This window comes from Malaclemys terrapin, chromosome 12, assembly GCF_027887155.1.
Source record: "Malaclemys terrapin pileata isolate rMalTer1 chromosome 12, rMalTer1.hap1, whole genome shotgun sequence".
Classification (NCBI taxonomy): Eukaryota; Metazoa; Chordata; order Testudines; family Emydidae; genus Malaclemys; species Malaclemys terrapin.
The window spans coordinates 47,602,202-47,620,575 of NC_071516.1; the positions used below are offsets into that span (position 1 = coordinate 47,602,202).

General features: G+C 54.1%; 1 gene segment (V, D, J or C); it reads left to right on the forward strand.

The window, feature by feature from the left end:
* The first annotated feature begins 12,129 nt into the window (after positions 1-12,129).
* LOC128846519 (Ig heavy chain V region 914-like) lies at positions 12,130-13,051 on the forward strand. The segment is given in 2 exon segments: positions 12,130-12,212; positions 12,542-13,051. Coding segments are annotated over 2 exon segments (387 nt in total).
* The last annotated feature ends 5,323 nt before the right edge of the window (positions 13,052-18,374 follow it).

Sequence of the window (18,374 nt, forward strand, 5' to 3'; positions counted from 1 at the left end):
AGAACCGCAGCAGGGGAGAGACCCCGGGAAGAGCTCGCTGGGGCTCCACAGCTTCTCGCTCTCACCAACAGATGTTGGTCCAATCAAAGATGTTATCTCAGCCCCTTGTCTCTGTGACATCCTAGGACATCCCCCTCCCACCCTCCGGGGATACCAAACTGCGGGGCATACAGCGGGGAGGAGAGTGACACAGCCCGGTCCGGGTCTGCCCCGCTCTCCTGAGCTGCAGCCATTTCTGGAGGAGAGAGAGGCTTGTATAGGGGATGTATGAGCCCGTGTTTGGTGTGTACAGGGTGGATCGATCGATAGATATATAGAGGGGGTGGATGGGGATAGATAGATTAGATTATGTGTATTGGGTAGAGAGAGGGATGTATGAGATGGGTAGATAAGTAGCAGAAAGATGCAAACACTCACAAAGATGGGGGGAGAACGGAAGAGAGGGAGAACCACCTCCACAGAATTTCACACCCGCGCATGACCACAGCCACACTGAGAGAGTCACTGTTCCCCTCACACCCTCCTCTCCCGACTCACACACACAGGGTGGCCGCTGCTGTCCTTTCCCAGGCATTTGTCTCCCCGAGAAGCTGCATCGGTGGCTGTGGGGCTCATTGGCTCCCCCCTCCCTCCCCCCCCCAGACATGCCAGGTTGGTGGTTGGTTCTTTGCGTGCTCTCTGGCTTTCCAGGTGAGCACTGAGGGGGCAGGTCCCGGGACAGGTGGGGGGGGGCTCCATGGGAAGTTTAGATTCTCCCCCCTCTGTTTCAGGTGCCCTTTCCCAGGTGCGGCTGGTGGAGTCCGGCCCTGGGGTGGGGAAGGTCTCTGAGCCCCGCACTCTGACCTGCGCTGTCTCCGGGGAATCGATAGCGAGCAGGGATTACCTGTGGTACCGGGTCCCGGCGTCTCCAGAGGCAGGACTAGAATACCTGGGCGTTATCACCCGGTCCGGGACTCCGTTCCCGGCCCAGTCTCTCCGGAACCGCCTCACCATCTCCAGAGACACCGCCAAGAACCAGGTCTCCCTGCAGCTGCTGTCCCTGAGAGCTGCGGACACCGCGACCTACCACTGCGCCAGGAGAGAGGCACAGCGACACGGACACAGGGCGGTTGGGACAAAAAGGGTGGGGTGAATTCACAGGGACGTTCAGGGCAGTTGGAGGCCGAGGGAGAGACCAGCTGAGAGAGGCGCATCCCTCCGGGTTACAGAAGGGACCGAAACTCAAACCCGGTGGGTTTGCAATCCCAGCCCGCCTCTGCGGCTTTTCCGGGGGGCGCCAAACCTGAGCAAGGTTTACCGCGTGTGAAGGAGCGGATTATAAAGACTGGGCCGCGTGGGGGCAGCCTGACTTCTAGCCCGGATGTGAGACTTTATTCCCCTGCGATGCGCGGCCCTTTGTGTCCTAGGGGAGATAGTTACCAGGGGAATCCCAAAGCCTCTTCCGACACCCAGAGACCATTGCTCACGAAGCCGGAGCAGCGTTTGCTTCCCGCGGGAGGTTTGCAGCAGGCCGGTCTCAGGCTTCGCTGTGGTATTTCTCGCCGGGGTCTCGGCTGTGAGGTGCTGGGAGCAGAGACCTGGGTTTGCGCTTGTCCCCTGTAGCGCCCGACACACTTCGGGTCGATGTAAGAACCTCACAATAACCTGCCCTGTTCCCGGGGCGCCCTGAGACCCTCAGACCGGAGTCTCCGCCCCTTTCCCGGGCAGGGTGTGGTGTGGGAAGGGGGGTGACTTCGTTTGCCTTCCAAACCCGGCAGCCGCGTTTCAGAGGCTGCGATAGGCAGAAGCGGCAGCGCATTTTGTTTGTGCAGTTAAGGGTTAGCTCCTCCCCCCCCCGCCCCTTTATCCTGACAGGGAGACGTTCCCCGCCAGCTCAGCGAGCAATGCCAGTGTGGGTACAGTTTGTGTTCGTTTTAGCAGCTTGGAAAGGTGAGAAAATGTCTGAAAATACAGGGAACATTCAGAGTATGTGTTTTTAATTGTACTGTGTCTATTTCTGTCTGTCTGTATAAATCTCCTTATCTATCTATCTAATCCATGCATTTCTTTCCTTCTTTCTTTCTTTCTCACAGTCGAATCTATACAATGTCCCGTTCTTATTAGCTTATGTGTTTCTATATTTCTAATCCTCCACTAGCTATTCATCCATTGTTTTTTTCACTGTATTATCTCTCAATCCATCTGCAATTTCCCCTCTATTGTATTCTCTCTCTCCATCTATACTTCCCTCCACTCTATTAGCTAGCAACTTATCTTTCTTTCTCTGTTGCTTATATGACCCTTTTCGCCCTACTGAGAGTCCATAGGTATGAACAATGATCATTGTGGATTTTCCATCAGGTGCCCAGTCCCAGATGCAGTTGGTGAAATCCGGGGGTGCTGTCAGAAATGAAGGGGAGTCAAATGAGAATAATCAAAACAAACATAATAAAATACGCCAATGAACAAAACCCTTCAAACACACCCCGGCACTTTCTAACCAGCAGTAACACACTGTACTGACAGGGGTCCCCGTGTTTCCTTTAATTCACTCGTAGATTTTTAGGGACACAGCTTGAGAGAGAGAGAACTTGTAACAAACAATGCCCCCCCACACACTTTTTAACATGAAAATGGGAGATGATTTATTTGACAGCAGCAAGCAAATTGCAATTTCTCAACATGCCCAATCAATAGCTTAGCGAAGGGAGGATTGTGTATTTGTGAAGCGACAGAAGAGACAGGAGGGGTGTGTGTGTTTAGTGTGGACAAGGAAGTATGTGGTTTTCATTCTTATTAATGGGTGGACATAAAGACTGCGGGGGAGCGGGGGGACTGGGGTTAACAGCCAGCTGAAGTGAAAACTACAAAAAGCCTCGTCTACATGAGGAGATTAGCAGCACATGTTAGCTAACACGTGGTTAAATAGCACTTTTTGTAACTAGTGAGGACAAGGCTAGAGAGGCTCGCGGGAAGCCATACACAGAGAGACAGAGACTAAGTCTGTGAGGGAAGAGACTGGCATGCACACAAAGGGTGGGAGAGAGAGATCCGGAGTCAGTGGAGCTGGGTGCGTGGGAGTGGAGTGTTAGTTACAGGCGTGTGAACAGCTCTGGCCCTGTGATTGTCAGAGCCCCACCAGAGATTTCAGGGGGCTGTTAGCTCAGAGGTTGAAGTGGAGAGATTTGTTGGTATTTTATATCCTCTTAAAAATGCTGAACTATTTCCTCGCTGCCCTGACCCTGGCACCAGGTGAGTGTATCTCTGGGGCAATGTTTGCATGGCGGGGATAGAGCAGGGGGTCGTTCATTGCCGGGAGCAGCTGGTTAAATGTTTATTTGAAGTCTCCCATCCTTCTCTCTAGGGGCGTTTGCCCAGCTGCAGCTGGTGGCCTCTGGCCCTGGGGTGGGGAAGAGCTCGGAGTCCCTCTCACTCACCTGCGCTGTCTCTGGTGAATCCATCACAACTAGTGGCTTTAGAGGGCATTGGTATCGGCAGGTCCCAGGGAAAGGACCGGAGTGGCTGGGTCTGATATACTGGGATGGGGACACGCCCTACGCCCCGTCCCTCCAGGACAGAACCACCATCTCTGCAGACACCGCCAAGAACCAGTTCTCCCTGCAGCTCCGCTCGCTGACAGCTGCAGACACTGCGACCTATTACTGCGCCCGGAGCTACACAGTGACACGGGCACAGGGAGGTCTGGGACAAAAAGGGAGCGTCTTAAAATGATAACTGGGCCCATGCAGGCCGATAGAGAGTCCCAGGGAGGGAAATGCAGCAGGAAGGGAAGAAGGGATTGTTTTGCTGTTGAACGGTGCAGACAGTTGAGAGGAAACAACAATAGCAAATCAAGAAAAAAGCAAACCCACCCCACCCCCAACAACAACAACAACGCAACAAATAAATCCCAAAGTAAGCACCAAAGCAGCTAATCAATAAACACACCAAAACCACAATGGACAACAAACCAATCAATTCCCAACACACAGAAATCAGTTAACAAACACTTCGCAACAAGCACTAACCAAACGCGACAGAATCTACATGTGATGTTGAATGTTTATTTAAATTCACTTGCAACTCTTTTTAGGGGTACACATTTTATTTTAAAGGCTCCGGATACAAAACATACAACAAACATAGGCGAGTGTTAATCAGTTTTTCGCATGAGAAAACCCTTCCTAGAGCCATAGGAGATCTGTTGTTCTAAAGAATCAAGAAAACTGGAATTTTTTAACCTCTCCAGTGTCTAGATGAGTGATAGATGAAGAATTGGTGGGGAACAGAGAAGAAGGGGACTGGAGATTTCAAAGGAGGAGAAAGGAGCTAGGAGTCTGACTCCCTTTGGGGTTTTATTGGGATTTGAGTCCCTTACGCAGCTTTGGAAATCCCAACCAAGATCACAAGCAGGGCATGAGGGGGAAAGAGAAAGAGACACAAACAGAGACAGTGTGTGTGAGAGGAAAAGCATCCACACAAGCATGGAGAAAGTAAATAGGGAAGTGTTATTTACTGCTTCTCATAACACAAGAACTAGGGGTCACCTAATGAAATTAATAGGCAGCAGGTTTCAAACAAATAAAAGGAACTTTTTTTCCACACAAGGCACAGTCCACCTATGGAACACTTCGCCAGAGGATGTTGTGAAGGCCAAGACTCTAAGAGGATTCAAGAAAGAATTCGATAAGTTCATGAAGGATAGGTCCATCAATAGCTGTTTGCCAGACGCTGGGAACGGGCGACAGAGGATGGATCACTTGATAATTACCTACGGCTTCTGCAGTAGAAGTCAAGGAAAACCGCTAGAGGGCTCCCGGACTATTTATGTAGGGTTAATACCCGATCCCTGCACATCACAGAGCGCGAACCTTTCTGTGTCTGCGTCCTGCGAGCTAGAATTGGTTACAGGTGTCGGCGGAGGTTTGCAGCCCGGGGCTCACACACTTCAGCCGACTCGCCCGAGCTGTCCGAGCTCCGTTGGGTCAGCGGCTGGACTGGAGACTTTTAATACCTTACAAATGATTAAATGTGTCTTCCTAGCGCTGGCCCTGGCGCCGCGTGAATCTGTGTGTGTCTCTGTGTGTGACTGTTCGCATTTCTCTCTGTGTGTGGCTGTGACGGGGGGCGGCAGAAAAAGCCTTTGCTCTCTGGGCATCACATTCAGTGATTATTTTCGACTCTCCCACCCTTGTTTCTAGGTGCACTTTCCCAGCTTCAGCTGGAGGCCTCCGGCCCAGGGGTGGGCAAAGTCTCCGAGCCCCTCACACTGACCTGCGCTGTCTCCGGGTTCTCCATCAATAATCGGTATTACTACTGGTACTGGCTCCGTCAGCCTCCCGGAGAAGGGCTGGAATCCATGGGATGGGTATATCCATATAACGGGGGTACAAGCTACGCCTCGTCTCTCCAGGGCCGAGTCACCATCTCTGCAGACACCGCCAAAAACCAGTTCTCCCTGCAGCTCCGCTCGCTGACAGCTGCAGACACCGCCACCTATTACTGCGCCAGGGGAGACACGGTGACACAGAGACAAGGGGCCTGGGACAAAAAGGGGGCCAGCCACACGCTTCACCTCCCGGAGAGAAGGCACCTCACTTTTCCCTTGCGGTCCGCCCCCTCCCGCTGTCACTTGAACGAGACGCTTTGTCAGAGGCCACCACGAAGGTGGAGAGAAGGAGAGAAAGAGGAAGCACCTGCGCTTGTGAATGGGAGAGAGACTTTGTTACAGGCGTCCGGCAGTTTTGGAAACCCCAGTCTAGGCCTGAGGTTGCAACAGACTCTCCGGTCTGCTGAGAAGCTAAATTGGGGAGCTGAGGTTCTGGGGTCCCCTCTCACAAATGACTGGCTATTTCCTGGCTGAGCTAGTCCTGGTCGTATGAGAGTGGTGTGTGTGTTTGTGTGTGTGTCAGTTTTCCCTGGTGAAACAGAGCATTTGTGGGTATGTTTCCACGAGTGTGTGACGAGCGGTCTTAATTCCTATTTGCGTGAGAGCATTTAGGTGAAGGAGTCTTTGTGCATGGATGTAGATCCTTCGCTCCCTGGATTGGGGGGTTGCTATATTATTATTTGGGAATCTCCTGCCCGTGTTTGCAGACAGTCTCCCTTTACCAGCTACAGCTGGTGGGTTCACAGGCTCAGGGTGTTTAGATCATCTTGTTATCGGCTTGTAGAGTGAAACAGACAGCCGGAGAGAGTAGGACACACACCGACACTTCAGCACCCCACCTTCCACAGAGTCCGAGCCCTCTCACAGACAGACACAACTCCAGCTCACCAACAGTCACACTCACTCACACTGGCTGAATCTGTGCAAGGGCTGAGCCTGGCCCCTCTGGGCTCGCCCTGTCAACTGTGAAAGAAAATACGTTGTTTGTTCCCTAACACCTCTTTCATTACAAATGAAGCGCTGCACTCACACCCAACTAACACAGTATCAACCTCCCCACTTCCACATATTCACACCCATATCCACAATGTGCCCCACCCACAATCTCACACCCACAGTCACACACCCCCACGTGCAAATCTATTCCACCTGCTCCCACTCCCCTCCCCAGTACCACTCAGTCTCTGATTGCCAGATGCCGGGACTGGACAACAGGGGATGGATCCACACCCTCATGGCCCTGTTCATTCCCTCTGGGGCACCTGGCATTGGCCACTGCCAGAAGACAGGACTCTGGCCTAGATGGACCTTTGGTCTGGGCCGTTCTTATGCTCACTCTCAGAAACACCCACCAACACCCGCAGAGTCACATCCGCCTCCCAGACTCTTCTCAGCCTTTCCCCGGCATTACCGGTCTGTGTCCCGCTTACCCCCATCCCATCTCCGGGAGTGGGGCGCAAAGGGAGTGGTTCAAAGAGAGACGGGGCGTCTCTTTCTCAAAGACCAGCCACAAGTTATTGGGGCTGATGCCGGAGTCACTGGCTAGACTTCTCCGGCCGGTGTTAAATAGGAGGTGAGAGCATATGACTCCTCTAGCCTTAACATCGATGAGAAATTATTTCTATCTAGGCTTGGAAGGGTTCGACTTTTGTCACTAGCTGTTGGTAAGTGTCTGATTTCTTTGTACACAGACAAACAGATGAACACCCGTTTCCACGAAAAATCATCAAAATTTAGAGATAGGCAAAGTAAGAAAAATAGCAGTTGAGAATTGATCAGCGTCTTCTTTCAGGCTATTTGTTCTGAAGGGAGATGAATCATATCCCCCCCAGTTGTGCACCGGGGGAGGGGGAGGCCGCCACATCTCAGGGGCATGAAGAAGTGTGTTATTATTTACAAGCGAGGGTGGGGGATTTGCACTCTTCCTCCATCTCAGGGACTCCCCGGGCTCTTCCTTGTCGGAATCTCCATGTTCCTCCATCCCCACCTCCTCCCATCCCACGTTCCCACCATATTTGCCTGATCACACTGGCTCTGTGAGCACGATTCCCTCCCCCCTCTGCCAGGGTCCCCCATTCTCTCCCCACCCATTTCCCCAGCATGGGAGTCCCGCCCGCGCCCCCAGCCTGGACCCACCTACCCTTCGCCTCTCCCTAGTGATGCCAGGGGGGCAGCAGAAGGGACAGAAAGGAGGCGCCCGGCACAGTTACTCCAGAGCCCCTCGGCCCTGAGCCCCTTAAAGAGACAGTGACAGAGGTTAGAACAATTGGCCGGTCGTGACCTCCGCTCCACCTTCGCTAGGGAGCAGCATCGCGCGCAGGGCGCTGCTGAGTGTCACTGTTGTGTGTGTTGCAGGGGCTAGAGAGAGAGACTGCGCGCGCACACAGATGGGGACACACACAGAGACAGACACAATAAGACGGGCACACACATTCTAATCCAGAGGCGGACACACACACACACACACACACACACACACTGACATAGGCAGGCACACACACACATACAAAAGCACGAATAAACACACTCAAAAATACACACACACACACACACACACACACTTTCCCACCACAGCTCCGGGTCCCCCGTTCACACAGAAGCTGCCGTCACCCCCCGGCACTTCATTTCCCCCCAGAAGTCGAATCGGTGGCTGCGGTTCCTTGTCTTCCCCCGACTGGTTACAGACATGCCGGGATCTCTGTGTCTGTGTCTCTGCGCACTGCCGCTGTTCCCAGGTGAGCTCCGGGCGGGGGGGCCGGGGCCTGTCTATGGGACTTTCCTCGCCCCGTGACTCCCTCCCAATTCTCCCCCTTCTAGGTTCGGTGGCGGGGAACTCGCTGACCCAGATCCCGGCTTCCCTGCCAGCCACGGAAGGGCAGCGGGTGGAGATCAGGTGTCAATACAGCACCTCCTACACCAGCTACGCCCTGGACTGGTACCAGGAGCTGCCGGGGAAACAACCCCTGTTCCTGCTGGGCAGATACTCCGGTGGCTCGGAGCGCAAATCCGGTTCGGTGACACCTCGATTCTCGTCCCAGCTGGACAAGGGAGCGAAGTCTTTCACGTTATCCATAGACAGGGCGCAGCGGGCAGTCTCGGCGATGTATTTCTGTGCTCTCTCGGGACAACCGTGCAACAGAGCGCACCGGGATCCGGACACAAACTGCCGGAAGAGGGGCAGGTGTCTGAAAGGCGGTTCAGTGTAATTCGAATTCTCAGCCCAAGTAGATCCACTGGGAGACACGCTTCCGACCTCCTGAAAAAATAGTTTTGGACGATGTAGGTTGCACGAAGGAGATGAGACGCTTAGAAATGTAAGTATCAGAGGGGTAGCCGTGTTAGTCTGAATCTGTAAAAAGCAACAGAGGGTCCTGTGGCACCTTTAACACTAAGAGAAATTCTTTTTTGTGCCTGTCTTCTAGCAGGAGGCTTCTGGGTACACGTCTGGCTCTGTTAATTTGTTTCCTTATTTCCTTGTGTGGGTATCGTAGTTTTGAGAATGCTTGGTGAAGATCTTGTAGGTGTTGGTCTCTGTCTGAGTGGTTGGAGCAGATGCGATTGTACCTCAGTGCTTGGCTGTAGACGATAGATCGTGTGATGTGACGGGGTGGAAACTGGAGGCATGAAAGTAGGCGTAGCGGTCGGTGGGTTTTCGGTATAGGGTGGTGTTAATGTGGCCATCGCTTATTTGTACGGTGGTGTCTAGGAAGTGGACCTCCCGTGTAGATTGGTCCAGCCTGAGGTTGATGGTGGGGTGGAAGCTGTTGAAATCATGGTGGAATTCTTCCAGGGTCTCCTTCCCATGGGTCCAGATGATGAAGATGTCATCAATGTAGCGTAGGTAGAGAAGGGGCGTGAGTGGACGAGAGCTGAGGAAGCGTTGTTCCAGGTCAGCCATAAAAATGTTGGCATATTGTGGGGCCATGCGGGTGCCCATAGCGGTGCCACTGGTCTGGAGGTATATATTGTCACCAAATTTGAAATAATTGTGCATGAGGATAAAGTCACAGAGCTCAGCAATAAATTGTGCTGTGTCATCATCAGGGATACTGTTCCTGACAGCTTGTATTCCATCTGTGTCTGTTAGTCTTAAAGGTGCCACAGGACCCTCTGTTGCTTTTTAGAAATTTAAGTAGCTAAGACACACGGAAGAAGCAACTGAATGTTAGAGATGGGCAGCTGAGGTGCAGAGGTCCGAAGTGACTTGGCCGAGGTGACACAGTGAGAGGGCAGGACCAAGGAACTGGGCTGGGAAGGAGATGTCTTAGTTCTATTAGCATCTCTGCAACAGTCCTGGGAGCTCCTCCAATGAAGGCGGATGAGTCGTGTAATCTTACCTCAACCTAGAGACATAAAGTAGTTTATCATTATTTATAATTAAACTAACGTTAAAATTATCTAATACACAGGTTAAAGAAAATGTGTCTCTGCATCCGGGTATCAGGCTTAAATTATCTCAAAGTACGAAGTTTGGTTTAAAAGTGACAAAATACAGACAGTACATAATCTGCAATATCCCAGATTAAGGTTAATACATTTAACCATGCAATTAAAATATTAGCATCCAACTATGAATTAGCACTCATAAGAAGTGATACTAAACCCAGCTTGTGGGAAGCAGACATAGCAGTGAATGTAGCTTGACTTGCAGAAATTGAGAATTTAGGGCGGGTTGTCCCTCAGTAAATACAATCCATCGGAGAAGTATTTCAGTTACTTTCCCCGCTTCGCTTCTCCATGGGAGTAATTTATAACTGAGCTCTAGGCCAGTAGCCGCCAGAACCCACAGCACAGACCTTAGCCGGATCTCAGGGTCAGCGAGATGAGGTCGGAGCCAGATTTTAGGGGCCTGCAGCTGAAGTTTCACCACCAGCGCAGGGATTTGTTCTTGCAGCTCTCGCCAGTTTTACTGCGATGGGAACTGGGAATCCCACCCGCAGCTTGTACCGTGTGTCCCGGCCCCATGTGCGATTAGAGCTCAGTGGAGACACGAAGTGAGAGACAGTCTCTGCCCGAGGAACTTACAAAGACATTCGAGCAGACAGAGAACGGATTCCTCGCTGTGTCCTCGTTATACCCCTGGGAACTGAGTCACAAAGAGAGGAGGGGAAAGTGACTGCTGCTGGGCCGGCTGCTACCACACCGCTACCGCGGGCGATTTCTCTCTCATTTATAAGACGGGAGCGTATGCAAATGGAGTGACCACATTTCCTGTTAGACACCCCCGGTGTCCCTGAGTCTGCAGAGGAGACGGCCCAGACACGTGTCTCTGCAGCTCACACCCATCGCCGCTTCTCTGCGCGCTCCCTGCAGAATTGTCTCCATAATAGTCACAACAACCAAACGATGATGCTGTGGCTGCCCGTCGCTTTCCTGGCAGCAATTCCCAGAGGTGATTCCCGGCCTGGGTACAGAGGGAAGCTCCGTATTACAGTGGAGATGGTTGAGATGAATAATAATAGATTTTAATTTTGCAGGTGTCCATTCGCAGATTCAGCTGGTGGAGTCTGGGGGAGGCGTTAAAACCACAGGAGATTCTATCAGCATCTCCTGTAAAGCCTCCGGATTTACCTTTGGAAACTACTGGATGTATTGGTACCGCCGAGCTCCCGGGAAAGCGCCAGAGTGGATCTCCTACATTAACCCCGATAGCACTAACGCGGACTATGCCCACTCAGTGAAAGGGCGATTCACCATCTCCAGAGACAACCCCAACAACCTGCTCTATTTGCAAATGACCGGCCTGAGACCCGAGGACACGGCGGTGTATCACTGCCAGAGAGACACAATGACTGGCAGGGAATCTAACCACGTACAAAAACATCCCCTTTGCCGTCACAGCCCGCTGCGGGGCACAGCCCAGGGGAAGGGTCAGACACACACAGAACTGAACCAAGGAGACAATGTCCCCAGCGCTGCCATCAGCGCGTGATGCACACGGCTTTTGTGGGGCTGCAGAGACAGGTCAGGGCTCGGGCTGGAACCATGGGAGAGCAGCAGACCCCGTTTTCTTTGAGGCACATCTGCCCTTCTGGGCTAGCAGCGAGCTTCCTTCTCCCTGACCCAGCCCCTAGGGGGCAGCACCCTGCTCTCTCCTGCGCTCCCTCACTTAGATGGATTGCCAACTAGCCCCTAGGGGATGTGAGGGGTCAGCATTTCTGTGTTGCACCCTGGGTCCCGGGAGACGTAGGTGGATTCCGAGCTGTGACACGCGGCAGCCCAAAGGGGACAGGGTCAGATGTCACTAGCTGCCGGCAGATCTGACCTGCCCCCTTGGCTGCCCCCTCCTGCCCCAACTAGGAATGAAACCCAGGTGTCCTGGGACCCAGCCCAGTGACTGGACCAGTAGGGCAGGGATCTGGTTTTTCCAGTGTAGGAAGTTGAAGTTAGGCTCCCGGATCCTGATTGGTGGGTTCCCGAAGAAAAGAGCTGGTTTCACAGGCACCAGCTTCCAAAGGCTTCAGTGCACCTTGAACTGCAGTACCTCACCGGTGTCCCGGCCCTGTCAGAGGTAATAGTGAAAATTGGCCAGGTGAAAACTCAGCACCCCCCAGTGAGTGAGAATAGCCCCTCACCCCTGGGATGTTAATCAATAGCTCAGAATGGCGGGGGCGGAGTTTCTCTGAGTGCTATTTGAAATGAGGAGGGGCTATGCAAATTATCCTCATGCAGTGACTCTGTTTCCTGGTCGGTCCCACCCGCCCCCTGACCCTGCGGCTCGCACAGAAGCTCTGTCCGTGCAGGGAGCAGCTCGTGCCGGTCCCCAGCGCGAGGACTGGCCGCAGACGCGCAGAGACGATGCTGTGGTGGCTGCATTTTGCTTTCATCGCAGCAGCGTCCAAAGGTGCTTGGAAGGGAGGTGGGGGAATTAGGGGGATTGTTGATCGGGTGATTGATATTAATTGACTGGAGCGGGGGAGGGGAGATTCCCCGGGAATAAATTGGGACAAACGGACTTAGTTTTCGGCTTCATACCACGTATTTGTCTGGTTTGGGAGGCGGGGGCTGAAAACCCCCAAAGGGTTTTTATTTTTCTCATAAATATTTTGGGGAGACCAGAAGTCCCCCCCCCCCTTACAGTAGAATGTGGCTAAAGCTGCCGCCTTTGCCCAGACCTGGCCCGAGGGGGTTGTTCCCACCCGCTCTCATGTCCCCAACCCGGTGTGTTCCCAGGGGCCCAGGCGCAGGTGCGGCTGGTGGAGTCCGGGGGCGGCGCTGCGAACACAGGCGGCTCCAGGCGGCTCTCCTGCACCGGCTCCGGATTCACTTTCAGCAGCTACACCATGTACTGGTACCGGCAGCGCCCCGCGGAAGGGCTGGAATGGGTCTCCTGGATTAGCAGCACTGGCGGCAGCACAGATTACCCTGACCCGGTGAAAGGGCGATTCACCGTCACCAGGGACAACGCCAAGAACCAGCTGTATCTGCAAATGAGCCCCCTGGGACCCGAGGACAGCGCCCGGTATCACTGCGCTGCGAGAGACACAGTGCAGGGACGCCAGGCTGAGCTCTGACAAAAACTCGCCGCGTTCAGCCCAGGGGATTCGGGAGCATCACGTGACTAACATCACCCCCTGAACCCCGGTGTCCCTGAGCCTCTCCCCAGAGCCGGCCGCTCACCCACCCCCTGCAGCCTCTGTCTCAGGGGGGCTCCAGGCACCAACGCACCAAGCCCCTGCCTGGGGCCGCAAGCCGCTGGGGGCGGCCTGCCTGTCGCTGTGAGGGGGGCAGTCATGCCGCCTTCTGCCTTCTGATTAATTTTCAGTGTCCTAAAGACAAAGGGTCTGGTCTGTGCTCACATTGCTACCCAAATGCTTGGTATACTATTCTCAAGCCTCCCCAGGAAAGGGGTGAAGGGGTTTGGGGGGATAGGGCTACAAGTGACCCGTCCCTGAATTTTTGTGTAAATCATTTCATGGTGGCAGCAATACCGTCCAAGGAGACGGTGAAATTTGTGCTTTGGGGAAGATTTTAACGTAGGCTGGTAGAATATAAACTTAGGGCGTATTCCATGCGGGTCCCCACCTGTGTACCGCAGAGTTCAGAGTGTGTGTGGGGGAACCTGTCAAGTATATCTAGCACTGTATCACTGTCAGGCAAACACAGAGTGAGTGTAAGGGAAGCTAAAAACATGCAAAAACATCCCCTGTGCAGTAACAGCCCACTGCGTGGCAAATCCGAAGGGAAGACCCAGACACACAGTGGCAGAACTGAACCAAGGAGAAAATGTCTCCAATGCTGTAGTCATCATGCGGGAAACAATAATTTTTGGAGCCCGGTGAAGGCTGCAAAGACATAACAAAACTGAGACGCATTAGGAGAGCAGCAACATCTACTCCTATCCCTGGTACACACATTCCAACTTCCACAATACATGAGCAGGGGGCCTACAGAGAACAATCCCCTTCATTGCAGTGTCCCACCTCATTCCCCAGCGGACCCCTTCCGTGTACTGACTGAGGCAGGGGTCTTGTGGAAAAACAGTGTGTGAAGTCTTGTGTCATTAGTACCGACAATGGGACAGAGTTAAAATTGCATGGGCAACCTTAGCTCTGGCATCTCCTATCTTTTCAGGGCTTGATTTTGCCACCTTAACGTTCTTTTAGAGTAGTTTTTAATGTAATTTCCTACCTGTATAAAAATTGAAGAAAAAAACTCAAAGCTTTTAACCTATCGAATCACATTGACCCCACCATCTAAGTCTTCAGCAGAGTTGTAATTTTCAGATATACGCACTGCTCGTCTTAGCACGCACCTCCATCTGGGTGACCAGTGTGCACCTGCTGTCCCGACCCCTGCCAGTAGGGGCCAGCACTCCATGTCTGTAGAACACATCCCGACACCGGAGTTATTACTCAGTGTCTTCTATCCTAGTACCTACCACTAGAGGGCAGAACTGGTTCTCTTTGGTGCCCCCAATCAGCGAGAAACCTACATTGGATACTGGTCTATGGGACCCTGCTCCCTTCATTCGCCCCTGATGGTGGAACGGAAGGTTCCGCACTAGGCCAGAGATACCTTGTTAGGGGAATAGTCTTGAGAATTTTTTTCCCTGCTAGGAGATCTCAAGGTTCACAGCACTGGGTGCCTGGTCATTCGCTCACGAGAGCACTTTGTAATAGCAAAGGCAGGAACAGTGGCCTTGTCATTCTGTAGTACAAAGCATTGAAACCGGCCCACTCAGTGGTAGCCCAGAACGCCCCGGGGTTTCTAGACAAGTCCTCGTCCCTCAGCGATATGTCTCTGGTTCCATAGTGTGGGAATATCATCCATACTCAACATGGGCAGAACAAGAAAGAGACACATTTGGGTACATGCTGCTACTGCAAAGGGGGTTTTGGAATACCATCCCCCTCCCTTCTTGTCAGTTGGAATTGACACTCAGCTATCACGTTACAGGAGATGTAGGCTGCTTGGCTGCGTTTCCTGTTCCAAACCAAGCATCACATGTCCCTGACCCTGGAGTTCCCAGAAAGAAACTCTGCAACCCTCGGTATGTCTGCAATTATCATCTAACTCCAGTCTGCAAATGCTTATTATCCCTCCAAGTAGCCATGAACTCTGACAGCCTGATTGATGACTCAGGCCTGGGAATTATTTGCTTCATATGGAAAAGGAGCAAACACTATATTTTTTCTAGCTGTTGGTAAAAGCTGTAGGATCACGTTGAGTGGGTGACTATTAAAGGGATGATGTCACTTCCTTTCTGAAGTGTTGGTCACTCAGGCCTGGATCTTACGTATCTCTGGTGGGGTAGGAGGGAGAAAATAATTTTATTTACTCATTCTTCCATTTATTCAACTGGTAAAGGTGCGTGGTCTAATTTTAAGAGAGCGCATACAACATGAATTACGGGACGGCTCCTGAACGGTGCTAAACCCAGTTGTCTCCAACTGCAGCGCGTATAGAAATCACCCCCGTAATTCCCCTAATAGGGGCCCAGTTTAATGTCTGCACAACTTGACGCCATGCAGAACTGACAATCCCCTGTTAACGTACAGGATATGAGCAGGGAGGCAGCTGCATTTCCTGTGCCACACCCGCCTTGCCCCTCAGCCCGGAGGAGAGCGAAGCTGCATCCGCTGTGTCCCCGCAGTTAAGGGTTAATCCTTCCCGCCGCTAGGCCCTTAAAGGGGCAGTGACAGGCGCAGGAATGTTCGGGCACGTGGCTGTCACAGAGCGAGCTGGTCTCTGTGAGCGATAGGCGGAAGCGAGCGGGCTGCGGGTGGGTGTTAATGACAGCGAGAGAGCGAGCGAGCCCGGAGGTGTGTGAGGGGCTCGCCTGGCTCCGTGACACCAGCGGCTGCTCAGTATTTGCCGCCACCACGCCCCCCCCCCCCGCTCTGGGTCTCGGGTTCCAGCAGACGCTCCGGAGGGTTTCAGAGACTCTCCCCGGTGTCCGCATCTCCGGCTGGTTTGCTTCGGTCCTAGGCACGATGATGACGTGGCTCTTGGTTGTTCTCCTGGCCCCGGCCCCAGGTGAGTACTGGGGGGTGGTGGGGGGGGAGGGATATAAGGCGAGTGCGGGAGACTCTTTGCTCGCTGGGCCTATTGGTTTATTAATTTATTCATGTTTCCAGGGGCCCGTTCCCAGGTGCAGCTGGCGGCGTCCGGCCCTGGGCTGGGGCAGGTCTCCGAGCCCCTCACACTCACCTGCGCGGTCTCGGGTGGCTCCGTCACTGATGATTACTGGGATTGGTACCGGCAGCTCCCTCGGGGAGGGCTGGACTGGCTGGGAGAGATTGACTGGTACAACTCGCAGTGGCGCGTAGACTACGCCCGGTCTCTCCAAGGCCGAATAACCCTCTCCGCCGATTCCTCCAAGAACCAGTTCTCTCTGCTGCTCCACTCGCTGACAGCTGCGGACACCGCCACCTATTACTGCGCCCGGAGAGACACGGTGACACAGAGACAGGGAGCCCTCGGACAGAAAGGGGGGAACCCTATGCCCCGCCCCGGGGGGGCTGAACCCGCCTGGCTTGTCCCCTCTCTCAGCCCACCTCTGCGAGGGACAAGGTGGGGGAGGCCATCTCTTTTACCGGACCGACTTCTGTTCGCGAGCGAGACACCGAATACAAGAAATCCCCTCGCCCACCTTGGTTCATTAATATCCCGGGCCCGACAGGGACCCAGCAACTCTGCCGAGTGCCAGGGCAGTGCCGAGCCCAGCCTGAAAACCGCAGCAGGGGAGAGACCCCGGGAAGAGCTCCGTGGGGCTCCACAGCTTCTCGCACTCACCAACAGATGTTGGTCCAATCGAAGATGTTATCTCAGCCCCTTGTCTCTGTGACATCCTAGGACATCCCCCTCGCACCCTCCGGGGAAACCGAACTGCGGGGCATACAGCGGGGAGGAGAGTGACACAGCCCGGTCCGGGTCTGCCCCGCTGTCCTGAGCTGCAGCCATTTCTGGAGGAGAGAGAGGCTTGTATAGGGGATGTATGAGCCCGTGTTTGGTGTGTACAGGCTGGATCGATCGATCGATAGATAGATAGATATATAGAGGGGGTGGATGGGGATAGATTAGATCAGATTATGTGTATTGGGTAGAGAGAGGGATGTATGAGATGGGTAGATAAGTACCAGAAAGATGCACACACTCACACAGATGGGCGGAGAACGGAAGAGAGGGAGAACAACCCCCACAGAATTTCACACCCGCGCATGACCACAGCCACACCCTGAGAGTCACTGTTCCCCACACACCCACCTCCCCCGACCCACACACACACGGCGGCCGCTGCTGTCCTTTCCCAGGCATTTGTCTCCCCGAGAAGCTGCACCGGTGGCTGTGGGGCTCATTGGCTCCTCCCCCCCCAGACATGCCAGGGGCTTGGTGGCTGGTGCTTTGCGCGCTCTCTGGCTTTCCAGGTGAGCACTCAGCCGGCCGGTCCCCGGGAGAGCTGGGGGGCTCCATGGGAAGTTTAGACTCACCCCACCCCTCTGTTTCAGGTGGCCTTTCCCAGGTGCGGCTGGTGGAGTCCGGCCCTGGGGTGGGGAAGGTCTCCGAGCCCCTCACTCTGACCTGCGCTATCTCCGGGGAATCGATAGCGAGCAGCGATTACCTGTGGTACCGGGTCCCGGCGTCTCCAGAGGCAGGACTAGAATACCTGGGCGTTATCACCCGGTCCGGGACTGCGTTCCCGGCCGAGTCTCTCCGGAACCGCCTCACCATCTCCAGAGACACCGCCAAGAACCAGGTCTCCCTGCAGCTGCTGTCCCTGAGAGCTGCGGACACCGCCACCTACCACTGCGCCGGGAGAGAGGCACAGCGACACGGACACAGGGCGGCTGGCACAAAAAGGGTGGGGTGAATTCACAGGGACGTTCAGGGCAGTTGGAGGCCGAGGGAGAGACCAGCTGAGAGAGGCGCATCCCTCCGGGTTACAGAAGGGACCGAAACTCAAACCCGGTGGTTTGCAATCCTAGCCCGCCTCTGCGGCTTTTCCAGGGGGTGCCAAACCTGAGCAAGGTTCACCGCGAGTGAAGGAGCGGATTAAAAAGACTGGGCCGCGTGGGGGCAGCCTGACTCCTAGCCCGGGTGTGAGACTTAATTCCCCTGCGATGCGCGGCCCTTTGTGTCCTAGGGGAGATAGTTACCAGGGGGATTCCCAAAGCCTCTTCCGACACCCAGAGACCATTGCTCACGAGCCCGGAGCAGCGTTTGCTTCCCGCGGGAGGTTTGCAGCAGTCCGGTCTCAGGCTGCGCTGGGGTATTTCTCGCCGGGGTCTCAGCTGTGAGGTGCTGGGAGCAGAGACCTGGGTTTGCCCATGTGCCCTGTAGCGCCTGACACACTCCGGGTCGGTGTAAGAACCTCACAATAACCCGCCCTGTTCCCGGGGCGCCCTGACACCCTCAGACCGGAGTCTCCGCCCCTCTCCAGGGCAGGGTGTGGTGTGGGAAGGGGGGTGACTTCGTTTCTCTTTCAATCCCGGGAGACGCATGTTGGAGGCTGCGATAGGCAGAAGCGGCCGCGCATTTTGTTTGTGCAGTTAAGGGCTAGCGC